The sequence below is a fragment of the Solea solea genome, chromosome 11, assembly GCF_958295425.1.
Source record: "Solea solea chromosome 11, fSolSol10.1, whole genome shotgun sequence".
NCBI classification, from domain to species: Eukaryota; Metazoa; Chordata; class Actinopteri; order Pleuronectiformes; family Soleidae; genus Solea; species Solea solea.
This window is the reverse complement of record NC_081144.1, coordinates 11,425,825-11,443,995: the sequence shown is the minus strand read 5'-3', so window position 1 is coordinate 11,443,995 and position 18,171 is coordinate 11,425,825. Positions and strand designations below refer to the sequence as shown.

At 39.9% G+C, this 18,171-nt stretch overlaps 3 protein-coding genes across 6 annotated transcripts; 1 reads left to right on the top strand and 2 right to left on the bottom strand.

Moving 5' to 3' along the window:
* Window positions 1–2,430: 2,430 nt before the first annotated feature.
* cbx5 (chromobox homolog 5 (HP1 alpha homolog, Drosophila)) lies at window positions 2,431–6,097 on the bottom strand. The gene is made up of 5 exons (XM_058642735.1): window positions 5,934–6,097; window positions 5,234–5,414; window positions 4,327–4,558; window positions 3,745–3,845; window positions 2,431–3,347 (listed from the first exon to the last, which is right to left on the bottom strand). The coding sequence occupies exons 2-5, from the start codon at window positions 5,362–5,364 to the stop codon at window positions 3,206–3,208; spliced, it is 606 nt and encodes a 201-aa protein (XP_058498718.1). The 5' UTR covers window positions 5,365–5,414; window positions 5,934–6,097; the 3' UTR covers window positions 2,431–3,205.
* Window positions 6,098–6,534: 437 nt separating this feature from the next.
* hnrnpa1b (heterogeneous nuclear ribonucleoprotein A1b) lies at window positions 6,535–10,271 on the top strand. 3 transcript variants are annotated; one of them, XR_009241707.1, is made up of 12 exons: window positions 6,535–6,692; window positions 7,217–7,333; window positions 7,538–7,684; window positions 7,774–7,984; window positions 8,071–8,154; window positions 8,249–8,302; window positions 8,385–8,471; window positions 8,542–8,670; window positions 8,754–8,900; window positions 8,985–9,062; window positions 10,076–10,130; window positions 10,212–10,271. XR_009241707.1 is itself a non-coding variant. In XM_058642734.1 (11 exons), exons 1-10 carry the CDS (start codon window positions 6,675–6,677, stop codon window positions 9,050–9,052), a joined length of 1,056 nt encoding a protein of 351 aa, XP_058498717.1. In that variant the 5' UTR covers window positions 6,535–6,674; the 3' UTR covers window positions 9,053–9,062; window positions 9,228–9,543. The 3 variants fall into 3 exon arrangements, 2 of the variants coding, with proteins under 2 accessions (XP_058498717.1, XP_058498716.1); XM_058642734.1 differs by lacking the exons at window positions 10,076–10,130; window positions 10,212–10,271 and adding an exon at window positions 9,228–9,543 and having other exon boundaries at window positions 8,542–8,664; XM_058642733.1 differs by lacking the exons at window positions 10,076–10,130; window positions 10,212–10,271 and adding an exon at window positions 9,228–9,543.
* Window positions 9,401–14,554, bottom strand: nfe2 (nuclear factor, erythroid 2). Of its 2 annotated transcripts, XM_058642731.1 has the most exons (4): window positions 14,166–14,554; window positions 12,639–12,717; window positions 12,402–12,539; window positions 9,401–11,719 (listed from the first exon to the last, which is right to left on the bottom strand). In XM_058642731.1, exons 2-4 carry the CDS (start codon window positions 12,684–12,686, stop codon window positions 10,472–10,474), a joined length of 1,434 nt encoding a protein of 477 aa, XP_058498714.1. In that variant the 5' UTR covers window positions 12,687–12,717; window positions 14,166–14,554; the 3' UTR covers window positions 9,401–10,471. The 2 variants fall into 2 exon arrangements, with proteins under 2 accessions (XP_058498714.1, XP_058498715.1); XM_058642732.1 differs by lacking the exon at window positions 14,166–14,554 and having other exon boundaries at window positions 12,639–13,491.
* Window positions 14,555–18,171: the final 3,617 nt, after the last annotated feature.

Below are 18,171 nucleotides of genomic sequence, written 5' to 3'. Positions count from 1 at the left end.
AGCTGTGTTACACTGATGAGGCCCACTGCAGCAGTGCCTTCCCTCAGCACAGCTGCACAGTAGCTCCCCCGACACTCATTTGGTGTGATGTGTTGCAGGACGACCCACCTCTGCCGTGGGCAATACCCACTGGAGCTCATTTGCACTAAAAGTTGCTGGTATAAGAGGGGATATGTTTGAAGTGCAAGGAGGCTGTTTTAGATAAATAAACAAACAAATAAGACCAAAGCTGCAGCTATATTTTGAAAAGCAGACTTTGCAAGATAGATGTCGACATCGACAACAGTGTTATTGTTTCCCATTAAAAGATACTGCAAGTTTAACAAAAGATGGATGGAGATGCTTCCGTCAAAATATCAAATCATACTTAAGTGCGGTGTAAATAAATCTACGAGTGCATCTGTAAACGCTGACACTTAACTAAACAAGGCACCGAATGCTCCCTATTGACCCTGCCAGACGATAGTACACACTCGTTACAAATGGCTCATATGTGATTTTCCTCATTTAGACGCTTGGCATCAATGAAGATTCACTCTACGCGCCGGTTCACCGCGGACCAGAACTGCCTCTACATCTGTATTTGCCACACACATATCACAGGCAGAGCTCCCATGAGTACTACTGTGGCTTTCCCAACCAAACCTTCTGGCCCAGGTTTGTCAGCAGACAGCTCCAGGCTCCATAAAACAGCCTGCTGCTCGCTCCCTTTGCCCAGCTTAATGGTCCCAGGGGCTGGAAATTTACTAGTGACCTTTGCATTCCATTTGGAGTGTAAAAGCCTTTTTGCTAGGAAAATTCCATCACGTTAGACGTAGCTCAGCAGCAGTGTGTGTGCGTGTGTGTGTGTGTGTGTGCGCGCGTGCGTGTCAGAGAGTACTAGAAAGACAGAGTCTCTGTGAGAAGCAGCAAGAAAGAAAAAGAGGGTGGTGAGAGAAGAGCCAGGATTAGTGTCAACATTCACTATAGATTATTATACTTATATATTGTACTTGTACCCAGAAGCTGAGACACTACTCTTATGCAACATCTGTTTTATTCATCGTGTAGTAAAAACGTCACATTTTTTTTGTGCATAACAAATTTTCAGAGTTTTGTTTTGGTAGACAGATTGTGGTTGTCCTCGCACGTCAAGTCCCATTTAATGGAAAGTAGTTGGTGTTGCCTTCTTCTATTTGTCAATTTTAAATGGATAGAAATAAGCTTTTCCTCACATATAGCAGTATTTTTGTGTTGTGGTGTTTAACCAGATTGTTTTTAATGACTTTTTCTTATTGATCCATTCCAGCCTTTCAAACCCTACTAAAATTAAAAATGAACATTGTAATGAACATTACAAAATGTCCCTGTGAAGCCAGCATAGTGAGGACTGATCAGAATAGGCTAATTTATGAGTTGAACTGTGAATAACTTGCATAGAAGTAGATACCTTTTAAGCTGGTGTTATTTAACAGTGCCATCTGCTGGGTGAGAGCAGCTGGTGCTCTTCTTCAATATAAAGAAACCATAAAAGAAAATGTGTTGTTTTGACAGAGAATGCAAACAGCTTTGGTCTCATGGTATTTGCGACTTAATTTTGTTTTATCATCACCCCAGGACAGATAGTTATTTTCTCCAGCTAATATTAGAAGATGTCCCGATTTTAAGGTTTAGTTTGGCTTATTTATTGCTTGTTTCACCCATTACTATTCACCAATTCAATTTAAATTCCAGACAAATCCTAAAATAAAAGCCAAACGACATCAACTTTGACAAAAAAAGGTTTATTAAAGGCAATTAGTGTCTACATGCTTTTAACAGTTAATTCACACATTAGTGTGCTTTAAGAAAAAAAAAGAAACAAAAAAGAAAGCTGCCTGTGAATAAATGACAAACCCCAAGAGAGGACAAAATATATTTTAATGAATGAAAATAGCTTTTACAGTCTAAAAGATGTTGCACTGTATGTGAAGAGAAGACGCCTTCATACATAAAATCTGATATAGCTTAAATACAGAGGGGACATTTTCATTTCAGTTCAACATTATGAATTTGGTCCCAAGAGTCACTGTTTAAGCACAGCATATAAAACTGTGAACGAGAATTGACCTCCACTTGGCAGGTAGTGACATTGTCCAACAGGGTTATATAGTGATGACTGTCACAACACAATTCAGAAAACGTTCTTTTTTTTTTTCAATCATGACAATAATGACCAAGAACATGCCAAATGTTCCTATCTGTTTTTCCTGTTAAAAATATATTTTTTGTAATCTGTGTCAAAAACTGCAGGGTTGCCATAGGTTGGGTCACACAGTCCAACATTTTAGCCACAAGGTGGCAGACCTCACCGGCTGCTGTGAATGCTGGTTGCATTTCATCTGGATACACCAAGGATTGTCTAACCTGCGAAACCGAGACTGGTCCAAAGAGAACACTGAACACGGGGGAAACCAGGTACAAAACTCTGTGAACTGTTTTATTGTCCTTTTCGTCAACTGGTGATAGCATAAAGAAATTAAAAACACACCTTACAATTCATAAAAACTTGGATTAAAAAAAAACCAAAACACATTTATAAAATGAAGGATATCATCACTACATTATTGGACAATGATTGGCCGGTGTCCCCTGCAATTTTGCAAACTTAAAAGTTACTATACCCCAGGAGACGGTACAAATCGAAAATCTACGAAAAAAAAAAAAAAAAAGGAGGTGATTATACAGTGAGAAAATGCTGCTGTGGCTTTACTGAATATCAATACTACAGGCTCATAACTGGGTTCTTGAATGTAGGGGGGTGCACTGCTTGAATTTGGTCAGGAATTGTGCACCCATTGAGGACAAGCTCATGCCCAGTTTGTACCAACGCTAGCCCTCAAGACTATTTTCTTTAGACATGACCACCTGCACATGAAGATGCATAATTACCAACTTAAATCACATCCTGTAAGAACTAAAATAAGATGTGTAATGACATTAAAAAAAAGATGGTAAAAGAATACAGACAGAACAGCAGGAACCCTCCCCCAGTAACATTTCACCCTTGTCCCCTATAGCTTTTCCTCCTGTCAGATGGATTCATCTCAGCAGTCTGGGGCCCTTGTGCTCTGTTGTTGGACATGGTAAAAAGGAGCGGTGGGAGGTTGGGTGTGAAAAATGTCTGAATCAAGCTTGTCCCTGCAGAAGAGGACAGGAGGTCCCATTTCCTCCTGAGGTAACACACTCATGCACTGACAGCGTCCTTCTCCTTCTTGTCACCGTCTTCATGCCAGGTGAGACGTTCCTCATAAAAGGCTATGACGATTTGAGGGCACTTATGATTAGCCTCCTTGGCAAGCACAAGATCAGCCTCATCAGAATCTTTCCTGCAAGAGATGAAGTCCAAATATTGGCTTTAAAATGCATTCAGGACTGTGCATGTAGGTACTCTAGGTATATGAATTCAACGTCAGGATTATTAGTAATGTTAATGGACCATTGGCACATTGGGCCAACGCATTTTAAATGACCATGCATGACAAGTTGCCGTTAAATTACTTCAGGTAGCACCATTAGTGCCAACGGTTGACTCCCTGATACCAGAAGAGCACACACACGCCAGTTTCACTAAACTGGACAAACTACTTTTTCAAATATTGTTGTTTGGAAAAGAAAAAGAGGAAATTTCCCATAGCCACCAATACCATTTAATGTATAGCTTGTGGTACATTTGCAATTAAACTTAATGCAAAAAAGTTGGGACTAAATTTAAGTTAAACCTACCACTTCATAAGAAACATTAGGTCCCCACAAGAGTCAGTTGCTCCGATGATCTTCTCTGGCTCAAGTCCTCTTTCAAATCCACGCGCAACAAGAATGTCATCCTGAAAGACAGCACAGAAAATCCACTTTTATAGTTGCACTTCAATTTATGCAGGCTTTCACTTTCCATCCCAAGTTCTTACAAAATTTAAGTTTGTATAAATAATCTTACATGTAAACAATTTGATATACAGATTGTTTCAGGGCACTGTTTTCTTTTCTTTTTTTCTTCAACTGGATCATTATGGTGAGTTTCCCCATTGGCAGACAATGAATTAAAAAGTGAAGATTTATAAGAAGGTCCTTAAAATGCATCAGTAGAAAATTGAAATTTTCTGTGCATTTAAGTTTATTCAGATATTGGATAATCCTCAGCTATTTTAAGGGAAACCTACACATGCATGAAATCTACATTTCCAAAACAATTTACTATATACTATTGAAATAGTCTTTTAAAGTTTTGTTTAACTAATACAGATTTGCTCTACCACATTGTGCTTCAAATTGACAGCAAGATGCAAACAAACAACAAACATCACACACCTCCTTTTTCTTTTTTGATTTACTTCCACCTTCCTCCTCCTCATCATCTGAGCTTCTCTTCTTTGAGCTACTTGAGTCTTTGGGTCGTCCTGAGGAGGGCATGCCTGTTTTGCCCCCACTGCTAGGCGTTGAGCTTCCACTGGTGCTACTGCTTTTCTTGTAGGTCTTCATGAATTCTGAGATAAGCTCAGGGCAATCCAGATTCTTCTCTGGCTCCCATGTGTTGTGCTTCCTGAGAAAGAGCACATTGTAACAAGTCAGTGTCACAGCAGAAAAATCAATAGCATGAGATGATACTTGTTATTAACCATGATGTTAACATTGTTGGAATTAACGCGCTTTTCCTAGCCAATTTAGAACTATGGAAGGCTCAATATTAGGGCTGCAACCAATCATTATTTTCATCATCAGTTAATGTCTTGATTCATTTGTTTAATCAATAAAATGTCAGTAAACATTGAAAAATGCCCATCAGTGTTTGCCTTACCACAAAAGTATGATTCTTAAATGTCTTGTAATGTTCAATTATTTAATTGATTACTTCTGTGTTATATGGAGCAAAGAAACTGTAAATGTTCATATTCAAGATGCTGAACATTCAGAAAAGCAAAAATCTAGCAAAGAAAAAGTACTGGTGCTGGGTTCATGTTGCATCTGACTGAGAATGACCCAGTTGTGTTAGTTTTTGAATGTGGCTACAGTTAACACAGGTTCGAGTCTTGCTCTATATCAACTCATAATGATGTGATTTTTGTTTACAGTCTCTTAAAGCTCAAGATGGTGTACTTAAATATCCTCTTAGTCCACTAAAATGGCCAGACCAGATACTCAGCTGTTGTTTTAGAGCAGCTTCTATCTACACTGGAGCTTGTACTGCTTTGCACCATGGTAATAGGTTGAAACTTACTCCGAGTATCCTTTCCACTTCAGGAAGAACTCAACTCTGCCTTTCACCACCCTCCTGTCCAGCACCTTCTCCACAACATATTCTTCTTCATCAGAGGATGAGGAGTCATCTTCGCGAGACTTTTTGCCCATTGCAAAGTTTGTTGTTTAACACTACGCTGTTGCAGGCCAGAGGTACTTCCCTGTGCAAGATGGAACGACATTGAAGCTAGCATTATAAAGAGTACACATTGATACACTGCCAAATAAAAACAGCAACTACACAATGTCAGATACAAAGGAGGAACTTGTAGTCATAGATCGGTGTACTTTAATGGAAACCATCCCCGATTTACCAAGCCACATTCCATCATATTTTCATTGTCGTTCATTCAAGTGCAGCACGCAGGGTAAAATGAAGAAAGACTTGCCATAAATAGACGACTGAACACAAAATGCGTAACGCGTGACTCGTATGGATGCACATGACGCTGAATAACCGCCAGACAACTTGAATAAATGCACGCAATTAAAAGAGGGAAAGGTTTGTTTGCTAAGAGACTAGCTAAACGCTAGACATGAAAAGCAACCTTGCTAAAGCAGGTAGTTGCAAGCTAACGCTTCATTGAGCTAACACTAGCCGATTTAACACAAAAACCACACACGTACATCAATACCTGCAGCATCGTGAACTTGCTTTTGACGTGTAAAACACGTCTTACCTTTTGGGTGCGTGGACCGCCGGTTATCCGCAGCGATGGCACGTTTTGTTTCGGGGATATGTAGACTGAACGACCAACGCTGAGGCTACTTTAGCATTTAGCCTAGTCCACATAAAGCTGCTGTGCGCTTGGCGCGCGTTTAAGGCGCACAATGAACGTACCCGCCCCATGCTCAGCTGATGACCTACTAAACTGTTGTGTTTTCATTATTACACGTATTACCACCACCCCAGCCACACTTTCCAGCTATGTACAGGTTTAATGTGATCCATGAAATACCGTATCAAAGATGCACATGATATGTGAGCAGTTGTATGTTTTTAATGAATGTTTGAGTCAGACTCGTTCAGATGAGGATCTATAATTCTTGATGTGCTGTTCTTGCTGCCACACAGTCATATCGAAAACAATAATTTGTGCACATTATATGTTTACCAATCTGAAATCAGAGCCCGAGAAATATCATCTCATATAAAATCATAAAACAACAAGACTCTTTTTCCCCACCACCACGAAATGCCCACTTATCGCTATTGGACGTTGTCAGTGATTGACAGACTAAGGTCCAATCAGAGTATGTCTGCTGCCGACGACAGACTGCAGCGGGAACTACCTGACCAATCATAGTATGAAATGGGTGTATCTTTACTATTTATTGTTCTGTTGCGTTGTAGACTAGTGTAGTCTTAAGCGGAGCACCTCGATTCGGGCAGTTCACGCAGTGTCAAGGTTTGAGACGCCATGTCGATGTCAAAAGATGTGAGTATTAATATCGAAAAATGTTGTATGTGGGTGTCCATTCCAGTTTAGTACATCGGCGTGCACCGTTAACGATCAGGCGCATGCAGTCAGGGAAAAAATGCAGACAGCGTTTTCACAAGCTCTGCCCCTGCTATCGTGTATAGCAACGCCGCCATTTTGTAGCAGCTACTCCTCGTGGCCTTTTGTTCATGCGGATTATGTACGGCTGTATTTTACACCAAACGCCAATGGCTTCCTATTATAAACGTAATGTGCACTAGTTGCAGTGTCTCACTTTAATAACCCAGTGTTTGCATGTAGCTTGAGTCAAGAATAACCGAACACGGGCCGAGCAGTCGGCTAACATTAATGGCGGCGACGTCGTCGTCCTCCACCTCGTTCATAGTTTTGATGTGACGCAGGGTGGAATTGATGCAATGAGTCATTCGCTGTAGATCGCGAGTCTACATTGCGAACACCAGGCGCATTGTTGCTCTTCAACTCTGATGAACGTACCCTGATGTTCTTTGTTCGTTGTCTAGGTTCCACGTGAGCCGGAACAACTGCGCAAGCTGTTTATCGGGGGGTTGAGCTTCGAGACCACAGACGAGAGCTTGCGGGCCCATTTTGAGAAATGGGGCAGCCTTACAGATTGTGTGGTAAGTCATTATTAAAGATCTCTGGTGATCTGTAGACAAACAACTGTTTTGATTATTATAGGTAAAGTGTTGCCTTTTAATGAGTTTGTATTTTGTAAGGTGTATTTCTAACATGATAGAATGTTTCAACATGAGGGGGGAGGATTAAGTTTAGCACCAGTGCTAAAATTTGAATTGTTTACATAATTAAGCTTCTTCTAACAGGTTATGAGGGACCCAACCACCAAGAGGTCCAGGGGCTTTGGCTTTGTAACCTACTCATCAGTAAAAGAAGTTGATGATGCTATGGAAGCTCGTCCCCATAAGGTTGATGGGCGAGTGGTTGAGCCCAAGCGTGCCGTTTCCAGAGAGGTTTGTTGACAGGATTATGCCATTCTACACAAAATAGTATTTGTGCTTTAAAGTGTACATACTTATGCTTGTTTTTTTTTTTATTTCAGGACTCTAACCGTCCAGGTGCACATGTAACAGTCAAAAAGATATTTGTTGGGGGCATCAAGGAGGATACAGAGGAGTCACATTTGCGAGATTATTTCCTGCGTTTTGGCAAAATTGAAGTCATTGATATCATGACAGATCGCAACACCGGCAAGAAGAGGGGCTTTGCCTTTGTCACATTTGATGATCATGATGCCGTCGACAGGATAGTCAGTAAGTATGAATCTACAAATCTGTTTCAGATTGTCATGAATCGAAAGTCTTGTTTTTTTATTTTTAATACTTCAACTCTTTCACAGTCCAGAAATACCACACGATCAACCTTCACAACTGCGAAGTGAGGAAGGCCCTGACAAAGCAGGAAATGCAGAATACAGGAATGGGTATGAGAGGTATACTTTTTTTCCGAGAAAAGGTGATCATTTGATACATTTCTTAGTGCTTCTCCTAAATTAACGGTGCATTATTTTTGTTCAGGCCGCAGCTCTGGAGGTGGGAGACCATATGATTATGATAGAGGCTTCAATCAGAGTGAGAAATGTCATAATTCAACATGTATGTAACTTTGTCTAGTTGTCCCTTTTTGTCTTAATCAATTTTTTGTTTTTTTTAGGTGGTGGAGGTGGCGGCGGTGGTGGTGGCGGCGGTGGTAGGGGTAGATATGGAGATGGTCCTTACAATTGCAATGGAGGGGATGGTGGTAAGTAGACAGACTTTCTTTCTTCTTCATGGAAGTCTGGCTATGTGCTCAAAGGTTATTTTTGATGCAGGCTATGGAGGAGGTGGTCCTGGTGGTCCCGGAGGATATAATAATGGTGGCAATCGTGGTTACAACCAAGGTTACAACCAGGGTGGCGGCGGCGGAGGCTACGGAGGAAATGGATATGACAATGGTTATGGTATAGACATTTTGTCCCACTGAGAATTGCTGAGTGTTGTGTGTATGTGTATATATTTATATATATTTTTTTTCTCTTTGTAGGTAACTGTGGTGGCGGTGGAGGTGGTAGTGGCGGCGGGGGTGGCAACTACAATAACATGGGCCACTACGACCCCCAGGCCTCTAACTTTGGCCCAATGAAGAACAACTTTGGAGGCGGCGGCGGTGGTGGTGGCAGCCGGAACTTTGGTATGTGTAGATCTACAAGTGTCATATATGTTGCCATTTTGTTTTGCACAATAACTGAAGTTTGCTTTCCCCTTTCTATTCCAGGTGGCTATGGTGGTGGTGGTGGTGGTGGATCAAGTAATGGTGGATATGGCCGTCAAGGACGATTTTGAGATGTGAACGGTAAGAAGGAAACTCATACCCGCACCCAAAATTTTATATCATAAAACCAGAGTTTGTAGTTGCAGGGAACCGTAAAGTGCAGATAAAGATATAAAAATCACTCTGGATCTCAGGTTATTTAAAGTCAGTGCACGGTTAACAATGTTGTCCCATATTGTTCAACAGGACTGAGTACTTAGGAGAGGAGAGCAAGGAGAGGAGAGGAGAGCAAGCGAAGGGACAGGGCAGCTGCAGGTTTTCCTCCTAAATCTGCTCAGCCAAACAGTTGTGGCAGGTTACAGCTGCTGCAAGAAGAGATGTACAGTAGATAAAACATGGAGGGTCTTCGTTTAAATATGTTTTCTTTTTTCTTTTTTTTTTTCAAATTGTTTCTGGAAAGCAAGCATTCCATTGAGGTTTTATGTAGATTTTTCTTTAAGTCTGGTTTTTATTTGTAACTGCATCTAATCAAGCTGAAATAAACCAACTTTCAGTTTTTTAAGTCTTGTTAGCCTCTTCAGTGATTTGGGAAGGGATGTTGCATGCAGTGGGTGGGGGATGGGCAGCTGTGCACAAACGCAATCACCATACAGAGCCCACAAACTACCCCAAGTTCTGCAAAGATCATCTGGAGACTGCTAGCTTACATGCAAAGTCTTTGAGGCTAGCCATGGAAGCCAGCTGAGGGAGAGAAGTAGCAAAACCACCGCCAGGATCATTGAAGCAGGGGAGAGTGAGAACAGAAGCCTGAGGCTAGCAGGCAGCAGCTACCAAAAGGCTTAAGTACTGCCTGTAGGTAAGACCAGCCTTCTCAACTACTGATGGTATACAGTATCTTGCTTTTGTCGTGTAGCTGGTAGTAAGTTTTGTACCCCAATAATGACGTAACATTTTGTGCAAACAGATTTTATTGACTTACACACCATTGACTGGTAATATTGGACACATAATTGTGCTTCGATGTTCTCCAAAAAATTGCATGCTTTTAACAGAACAAATACTTGAAAGACTTACATGCTCTTTTTGCTTTCTAGGTAACTACACAAGGTCCAAAGGCTGGTTTTCATGTTTTGACAATTGCCTGATCAGGTACAGATTGCAAATCATTGCACATTATATATAAATGTATGTTTATTTTTTAATCCAATTCTGTTTCCCCCCCACCCATAGGTTGAACAATCATGTTGGTGCTGAAGTTTTTTTTTTACCCTTTAACTGCTGTGCAGTTTTTTTTAAAAATAAATGCTTTTATACTTTTCTTTTTTAAATAAAGTATATTCATAAGAAACAATAGTTTTTTTGCTGTTTATCAATCATGCATTTTTACACTGAAAGAGTTATGGTAAAGCTGCAAATGCATGAATTAATCACTAGAAAAACAACACTGTGCAGTATCATGAATGAAGACACTAGCTCTTCAGCGTTGTTCCTCACTTGGTGTATCTGTGAGGTACCAAATAAATTTTACCATCAGGGGTTTGTTGTAGGGAGTATTCATCTATAGAGTAAGGTTGTCCGTCTTCATCTCTCAAATGAGAAAAGACTTCAGTATAGAGGTCTGTCAGGCGATGTTTGATAAAGCCTAGGTTGTGTTGGAACTCCATCTTTTCCTTGGCCAGGTGCTCTCTCTGGGCTTGCAGCTGGTTCAATTCTCGTTCAAGGTGAATTATACTCTCAAGCTTCCTCCGCCTGCAGTTCTGAGCTGCTACCTTGTTCTTGCCCCTTCGTCTTATGTCCCTGACCAGTGCTAGTTGACTGTCTGTTAGGGTGTAATGTGTCAGAAGCTCATTGAAGTCATCTACAGGGAGATTGATGATCTTGTCAATGGGGAAGGGTATTTTCAAAGCCATTGCCCGCCGCTGATCTCTGCTCAGTGGAGAAGAGGTGCTTCCTGGTGGCTTTGTATAGATGTCATGCAGTGAGCTCCCTCTGCGGGACACTCCAGAGTCAATAAAAAGGTTGTTCAGAATGGCAGCTGGTCCTTGTTTCATGGACTGTGCAGTCAGTTCATTGGGCTGTGTAAGAGATGAAGAGGGCTGGGGTGAAAAATTAGGCTCGGAAACTGAATGTAGATATGACTGAGACGGACTCGGATATTCCATTGAGTAATTCACATGTGCTCTTCTGGTTTGTTCTGCAATGTGGTCTACTTCGCTATCACTATACGTCATACCTATGTCCACACTCTGGTACCCAGGGACACCACCAACAGGATTATCAGGAGAGGCCAGAGGTGGAGTCGAACCCAGAGACAGACCAGAGTCTGACTCTGGATCATCAGTCAAGTGAACATCTGGTCTATGATTAGTCCATATCATGTGCTGACTTATACCCTGAGAGAAACAAGCGTTGGCTGTCCTGTGTCCCTGACTGTTACCTGACATGTTTATCTGTTCCCTAATGAGCGAAGGCAGAGCCTGAGAGGAGATCGGATGCATTCTTTGATTGAGCTGATATTCAGAGTGTCCGAACATTGACTCTACTCGGCTGCTTTGCCGATACTTGGGCATTTCTTCGGAGTAACATCCATTGTAAGGAACAGTGGAACTGAGATCACACGCAGCAGGAGGATGCACAGAGTGGGACTGAGCCATCTCATACCCTCCCATCGGGTTCATGGGCTCCATAGTTTGGTACTGTGGTGCTACATAGGAGCCGTCTGCAGGGACTTCAAACTGCTGTAAGAAAAGAAAATTAAAGGCCTTAGATTGTGATTTTGAGGGACAGGAATTTGCACAAAGATCAACGTGGAAGTAAAATGCCTGAAGATACTTGTCAAAATGAATTAGTCAAACAGTGTATTTTACTTCCACTTCAGCACACCACCCCTAGTCCATAAAGGTCTTTCATAGATGTGATCAGTTTTCACCTGGAAACAGATGTCTATTGTGTGGTGCAGGGGCCCACTAGCATTTACAGCACTTGCCCCCTCTCACAATTTCTTCATCCTGCCATTACTGAAACAGGCCATTGTTGTCCATATCACCCGAGTATGTAATAATGTTTCAGCAGTCATCGCATGAGAGATAATATAAAAATATGTATCATATAGCACAGTTGTTCAACATGACATTGGCATTGAAAAGGTTTTCTATACATTAATTTAATCTGTTTTATAAATAATCCTTGTGTGTTAAAAGCACCCACAGCCCACGTCTATATCATAATCCATTTTTCTATGACATGTTTTACTGTGAAAGGCAACATTTGAAAGCCAAACAAACTATTATGCTTCTGTACATGATGGTATAGTTGAATGTTTGACTGCAATTTTACAACACTGAGCAACTAGCATATCTGGTATAAGACACAGACATAAGACATGCAGGTTTCTTAATTGTGTCAGTGCTTTAGATTTACCTGGAGCTCTGAGATGGCCATCAGTTCCTGCCAAGCTACATCAATTTCTGCGTCCTGTGGAGCTCCATGAGGCCTGGGTCCAGGGAAAGTAGGTGGCATGGGCCCTCCCCCACACACCCTGCCTGGAGTTGGTAATACCTTGTAATAAAAAAGCAAATTAAGTAATCCTAGCATGTCATTTACAGGTCTATTTAAAGTTGCGTTGTGTCTTGTAGTTTCCAACATACACAGACCTACCTCACAGGCTCTCCTCAGTGGGAGAACACTACTGTTTGTTGAACACATTCAGGAGAGACTCTTGCTGGACAAAGTCAACCTGTTGAAGACACCAAACATTGGGTAGAAAAAAATCCTACATTTAAGCCAACAGTAAAAAAAAAAAGAAAAAAAGTAATATCAAACTAGATATATGGTCCATTTAGTCATGAGCATGCCCATAACATCTATTTGTAATACATACTTTACATTTCTATAGACCTGCTGGTGCTAAATAAATGACTGTTTGGGTGTTGTGTAAGTTCTTTTGGAATACATTGAGGTTTGAGTTCAGTTGAGTTGACTCCTCCCATCAGCTGTCCCGCTGTGCAGCTATGCCAGCCCCTGATAAGACAATCTACGGGAAAACAGCTTTGAAAGGCAGACTAAGGCTTGACGGCTGCTATGGAAAATATGGCGTATGGGTGAATATTCACAGACTTCAGGCCGAAGTCAACCAGTATATAAAGTTTTAGAATGTCAGGAAATGTTCTTATTAATTACTTGTTCCTATGTAACACAAATAATGAATCAGAAATAAGATATTTTATTTGCTTAAAAAACAAAGTGAATATGAATGCTGAAAAAGCTCCGATTTGGTCCATTTGTTATTGACGTGACAACGAACCTTTATGTCATTGCATTGACAAACATGTAATTAACTTGAATTTAACAGCGGCACTAGGGATGCTGCTGCTATACAGTATATGCCCTATCCGCACACATCTGTTATATTGCTTCCTATTGTGTAACAATATTAATTAAAAAAATGAGGATGTATGTACATGTATAAGATGATATACAATCATTTTTGAATAAGCATGTCATTCAGCGGTGGAGTTAATGAGACTATAAGACTACGCTTTTCTTATGATGTCATATTGCAATGCAGAAGAATTTATTTAAGAATTAGAATTAAAAATAAAGTTTATAAATAGTCCATTCCTACAACAGGTTTTGTCACACAGAGTAGTTATTAATTGATGACTTTTGTGTTGCCCTGTATTGTACTGCAACTTAAACTTCACTTGAAATCTTAAGACAAAACTGATGTGTTTCCATGTCCTCTTAATACATTTAAATACACTTCTTATTCCCTCCCACTGGATTGCAAAATCAACTGTTGCATAATACTGAACTATGCCACCTGCCACATGTGAATTATTGTTAAATGTTTAAACGTGCAGTTATGCCTGTTATATCCTGTTATAACTCTGTGATGGTTTGCTGTATCTTAGATGAAAAAGAAAAAGACTTCAATAATAATATGCAAAGTGTACTTTTAAAATGTATTTGAAATATAAAATATATGGTGTTAAAGTTCTATATAAAAGTAGTATTACTTAATTTACAATAATGTAATTACATTGCCAGTAGTTTAACTTTGTTACATAATAATATAGTGTTAAACTGTTACATATACATAAACATAATCAAGTTTTTAAATAAAAGTATGGGTTTACGACTTAACCTGACACATCAGTAGCAGTAAGATGTGAGTGAACATACCTCAGCAGCATTCTCTGCGTCTTCAACAGGTGATGAGAAAAAAAAAGAGCAGCAAATTCACTACATGAAGTGCAATCCTGGTGATAAGACTAAAAAAAAGACACTATTTGTTTCCTTAACATGTGTTGTTGCTCGCGTTTAGCAGATAACATGAGATTATAGGATACAGGATCTGTGCTCCTTCTATCTGTTATTCAACTGTCTGTCTGTCTGTCTCTGTTCAGCTACTCATGTACTCATACAGGCACCGGCACAAATGGGATGGCTCTGTGAAGACAAATGCAATCTTCCTGTAAAGCACCCACACCACAGTTTTTTGCGCTCTTGTATCCTTAATAGCACACTTGCACCCCAACCTCCAAATTTCCCTTTTCCCCACATGACAAACCACAAACCAACAGTTTGGCATTCACCATGGCAATCATGCTGTCAAGCAACAGTAAAGTAGGTATATACCCTTTTACTTTAAAAAATAAGCACGTCGTTTTTTAAATGACAACAAAACGGTCAGGTTAAAGAACTAAAACTGAGTGAAAACTAGCCGGATGGTTGTTTATGTCCTGGCCAAACCGTACAAAAACTGTGTCCTTTCAAATCCTCCCAAACGAAAGGTATGAGGAGTGTGATGTGGAGCACCTGGAGTCAGAGCTGGCTTTGCATTGAGGGCCTTGTTCCGTGAGGGTTGGGTTGGAGGCTGTATTGAGACTTAGTTTAGTCAAGATGGAATGTACACCCTCCGACAGGTAAGAAAGACTACATTGTTCCTCTATCTGGCAGAGCAACCACCAAGGGAGAGAGAGGAGCAGGGGGAGAATGGAGGGGAGCGTGTCTTACATAGCAAGTGACCATTAAAATCCTTCACAAAAAAATCCCCTCATTGCTCTCATCTGAAACACTGTGCACAGTGAACTCACAAAGGCTATGTGTTATGTAGAACTGCTGTATTGTGCAACACCTTTCATGGAGAGTGGACATGCTGCACGTTTATTGTTTCATAAAGCAATGCACATTCAATTTTTTATTATTCTGATGAAGAAACATGTAAAGTTCTAAAGGCATTTCCTCTGCAGTCATGTGCTCATAAAACAGTTGCAGAGGTGACAAACTTATAAGCGCCCTGGAACGGCGTAATGTTTATTCTTCATGAACTGGCCATAATTAATGCTGTCAATGACAAATTTCCAGCACATTGCATGCGTGTTAAGACACGCACACATAATGAATGATTGACAACAGCAACACAAATATATGAAACAAAACAAGTTTGGGCATTTGTTTATTTAAAAAAAAACAAAAAACAAGGAATATGAGGAATGCGCTGACTTTTTCTCTATTAAAAAATTGTGAAATAAATGTACATTTCCAAGTTAAACAAGGCTATGTATATTCAAAAGACATGAGAACATGGAGGGTTTGTCTGACCCAATCCAATATCGCATCCCACGGAGACATAAATCAAAATGTTTTCTCCGTCATTGTTCTAAGATGGAAAAGTAGGTGGCTGACAGAGTCAAGAAAGGTGAATGTCTACCAGGAATCAAAGAAGGGACTTCCCAAGTTCCTAGCACCCAGCCCCTGACTCAACCACTGCCACAGCATGCCAAAGAGCACCCTGTTATTACTGTGACCACAGTGGTTTTGAATCTGGACACAGTTCCCAGGTCAACGCCCACGTTCCCTGTTTGTGTTTGTTTGCTTCAATTAGTCTTTGACATCTCTGCTTTCCAGCTTGCCTGAACCTCTCCGCGCTGTCAGACGGTTCTTGTTCTGCACCTCAGTGCCTCGAACAACTCCACATCAAAAATAGATCGGACATGTTTGCTGGACTCACTTCAGTTTAATGACCATTGAATTTACCGGTAGAGTGTGTAAGATCCAGTCAGAAATTAATATTGGTTTTTGTTTCCCCACCCTCTTTTGTAATGTATTTCCATAGCATTTTATTTGTTCATTAAAGATGGAGGAATGTGGCATTTTTGGTTTGTCCTAACATCCTGAAAGCTGTATCAGCTTTGAGTGGAAAAACCACCTCACAACTAAACAAAATGAGTGTGTGTGTGTGTCGGTGTGTGTGCTGGGTTGTGGTATCAAAAAGGGGATATTTTGGAGTCTGTTTCTGGGAAAAGAAAGAAAAAATAGAGAGTGCAGATAGAGTATTATTATTATTATTTTTTATTTTATTTTCATTAACATGCATTTTGAAATGTCAATATATAAGGCAATGATGCTCTTTTACATTTCTTTAACATAACCTACAGCATGTCTCTCTGACTATTAATGATGCACATTCAAATTTGTTGAATCATTTGTAGAATTTTACTGAGCTGTAGGTAAATATGTTCCAGGAAATAGGCAGGCATTAGATTGAGGGACCTTTCCATTGATGTTCCTTAAACTGCTCATTATCATGGTAACACATTTAACACAAAACAACGCAAATGAGGAACCTGAATATGCAGCATCATTCTTCTGAATATGGCCCGTATCTTATCGCTAAGATGTTTAGATAAAGATGTTTTGCAATGGCAACATATTGCTTCATTATTGTTGATAACCTCTTCATTTGTCAGTTTATTTTATATTCATGCAACGCCAATGTAGAAACAGAATTAAACATTTAAGCAGATTTTGTTCTGTGTATGATGCTGAGACACAGAGAGGGAAGGAGGATGTTGGCTGGCGGAAGTTCTGCTTAATGCTGATAAAAGGACCACTTGGTTCTGAGGAAGGGAACTGGTAACTGCTGTGGTTACTTTCACACTACTTCATCCTTTCTGTCAATTTATGTTATGAAATTCAACTTTTTCATCTTTGTGAGTAATTCACAGGACACTTGCTAAACACGTACAGAACATCACTAGACTCACAACATTTTTGCCGCACAAGTATATTGTGTGCACACATTTTAACACTCATAAATGAATAGTGTGTTTTGTTGTGTTCATATACTACATTTTTTACATTACATTACATGTCATTTAGCATTTTGATTTATCTGTTAACTTTCACCTTCTCCATCGTCAGCTCTGCTCGTCGTCATAATCATGGTGATTATTTAAAAAAGAAACACATAAAGGAATATGTCTGACTTCACAGATAAGTGATGACAGTTATATCTGAGAAGCTTAAAACCTCATATGAGGTCATTCAAGGCAGTATATGGTTTCCCCTCCAGTCAGGGTCATTTCGAAATCTTTTGGCTGAATTGTGTAAACATCGTACAGTATTGCAACATGTTATAGTCGCCTGCCATGTTATTATGAATACAAGTGAAAATGGCTTGCATTTCTTAAACCATATTATGTTGGAATACTTGCTACACACCATTTGCTTTCAAAGCTGTATATATTTCGGCATTATTTGAAACCTAAGCTCAAAAATAGCGTACAGTAAGGTCAAACTGTGATGTCATTTATGGAGGGCGATAGAGGGAAATCCCCATCAGCCCGGATTTCCAAATGCTTCCCAGAAGTGGGAACTGAGATAATTGGAGTTGGTTAAATGTAGGAGGATCCTGAAAAAGATGTTGATGAGTACAGAAAGCCAGAACATCTTTGTAAATGAGGGTTATTTTTTTGTTATTATACAAAAACAACAACCACTCTGAGTTGTCACATTTATGATTGTTCATTATAATGGCTTTAACAACTGCAGAGCAGGAGATTGAAATCAAAGTTTAAATAACTAAACGCAATATGACCAATCACAAATGTGTGTCTTTACAATCTGCACAGTATACAAGAGCATTTATTCTTAGAGCCTTGTTTTGGGAAAGAAAACACTCCCCCACAAAAAACCTTTTACTGTAACTAAAGAAAAAAAAAGAAGAACTCGGTCCCATCGGCAACATAATAGTTAGGGAATTGCAAAATAAGCCAGTTATGTTTTACTATTGTGATAAATGTTTGGAGAGTTTGGATGCTAGCAGTAAGTACAATTACTGAAGTCCTGTGCTTACATGTATAGGCACAATCTAGTACTTATGTACATTTATAATTCTGATCCA

Excerpts from the sequence above, each read along its gene's own strand:
- cbx5 (XM_058642735.1), bottom strand. The coding sequence starts at position 5,364 with ATGGGCAAAAAGTCTCGCGAAGATGACTCCTCATCCTCTGATGAAGAA. Across the intron at positions 3,846-4,326 it reads AATCAAAAAAGAAAAAGGAG|GATGACATTCTTGTTGCGCG; the intron begins GTGTGTGATGTT and ends GCTGTCTTTCAG. Across the intron at positions 3,348-3,744 it reads CTAATGTTTCTTATGAAGTG|GAAAGATTCTGATGAGGCTG; the intron begins GTAGGTTTAACT and ends CATCTCTTGCAG.
- hnrnpa1b (XM_058642733.1), top strand. Across the intron at positions 8,303-8,384 it reads TGATAGAGGCTTCAATCAGA|GTGGTGGAGGTGGCGGCGGT; the intron begins GTGAGAAATGTC and ends TGTTTTTTTTAG. Across the intron at positions 8,472-8,541 it reads TTGCAATGGAGGGGATGGTG|GCTATGGAGGAGGTGGTCCT; the intron begins GTAAGTAGACAG and ends TTTTTGATGCAG.
- nfe2 (XM_058642731.1), bottom strand. The coding sequence starts at position 12,686 with ATGTGTTCAACAAACAGTAGTGTTCTCCCACTGAGGAGAGCCTGTGAG. Across the intron at positions 12,540-12,638 it reads CACTGAGGAGAGCCTGTGAG|GTATTACCAACTCCAGGCAG; the intron begins GTAGGTCTGTGT and ends TTTTATTACAAG. Across the intron at positions 11,720-12,401 it reads TGGCCATCTCAGAGCTCCAG|CAGTTTGAAGTCCCTGCAGA; the intron begins GTAAATCTAAAG and ends CTTTTCTTACAG.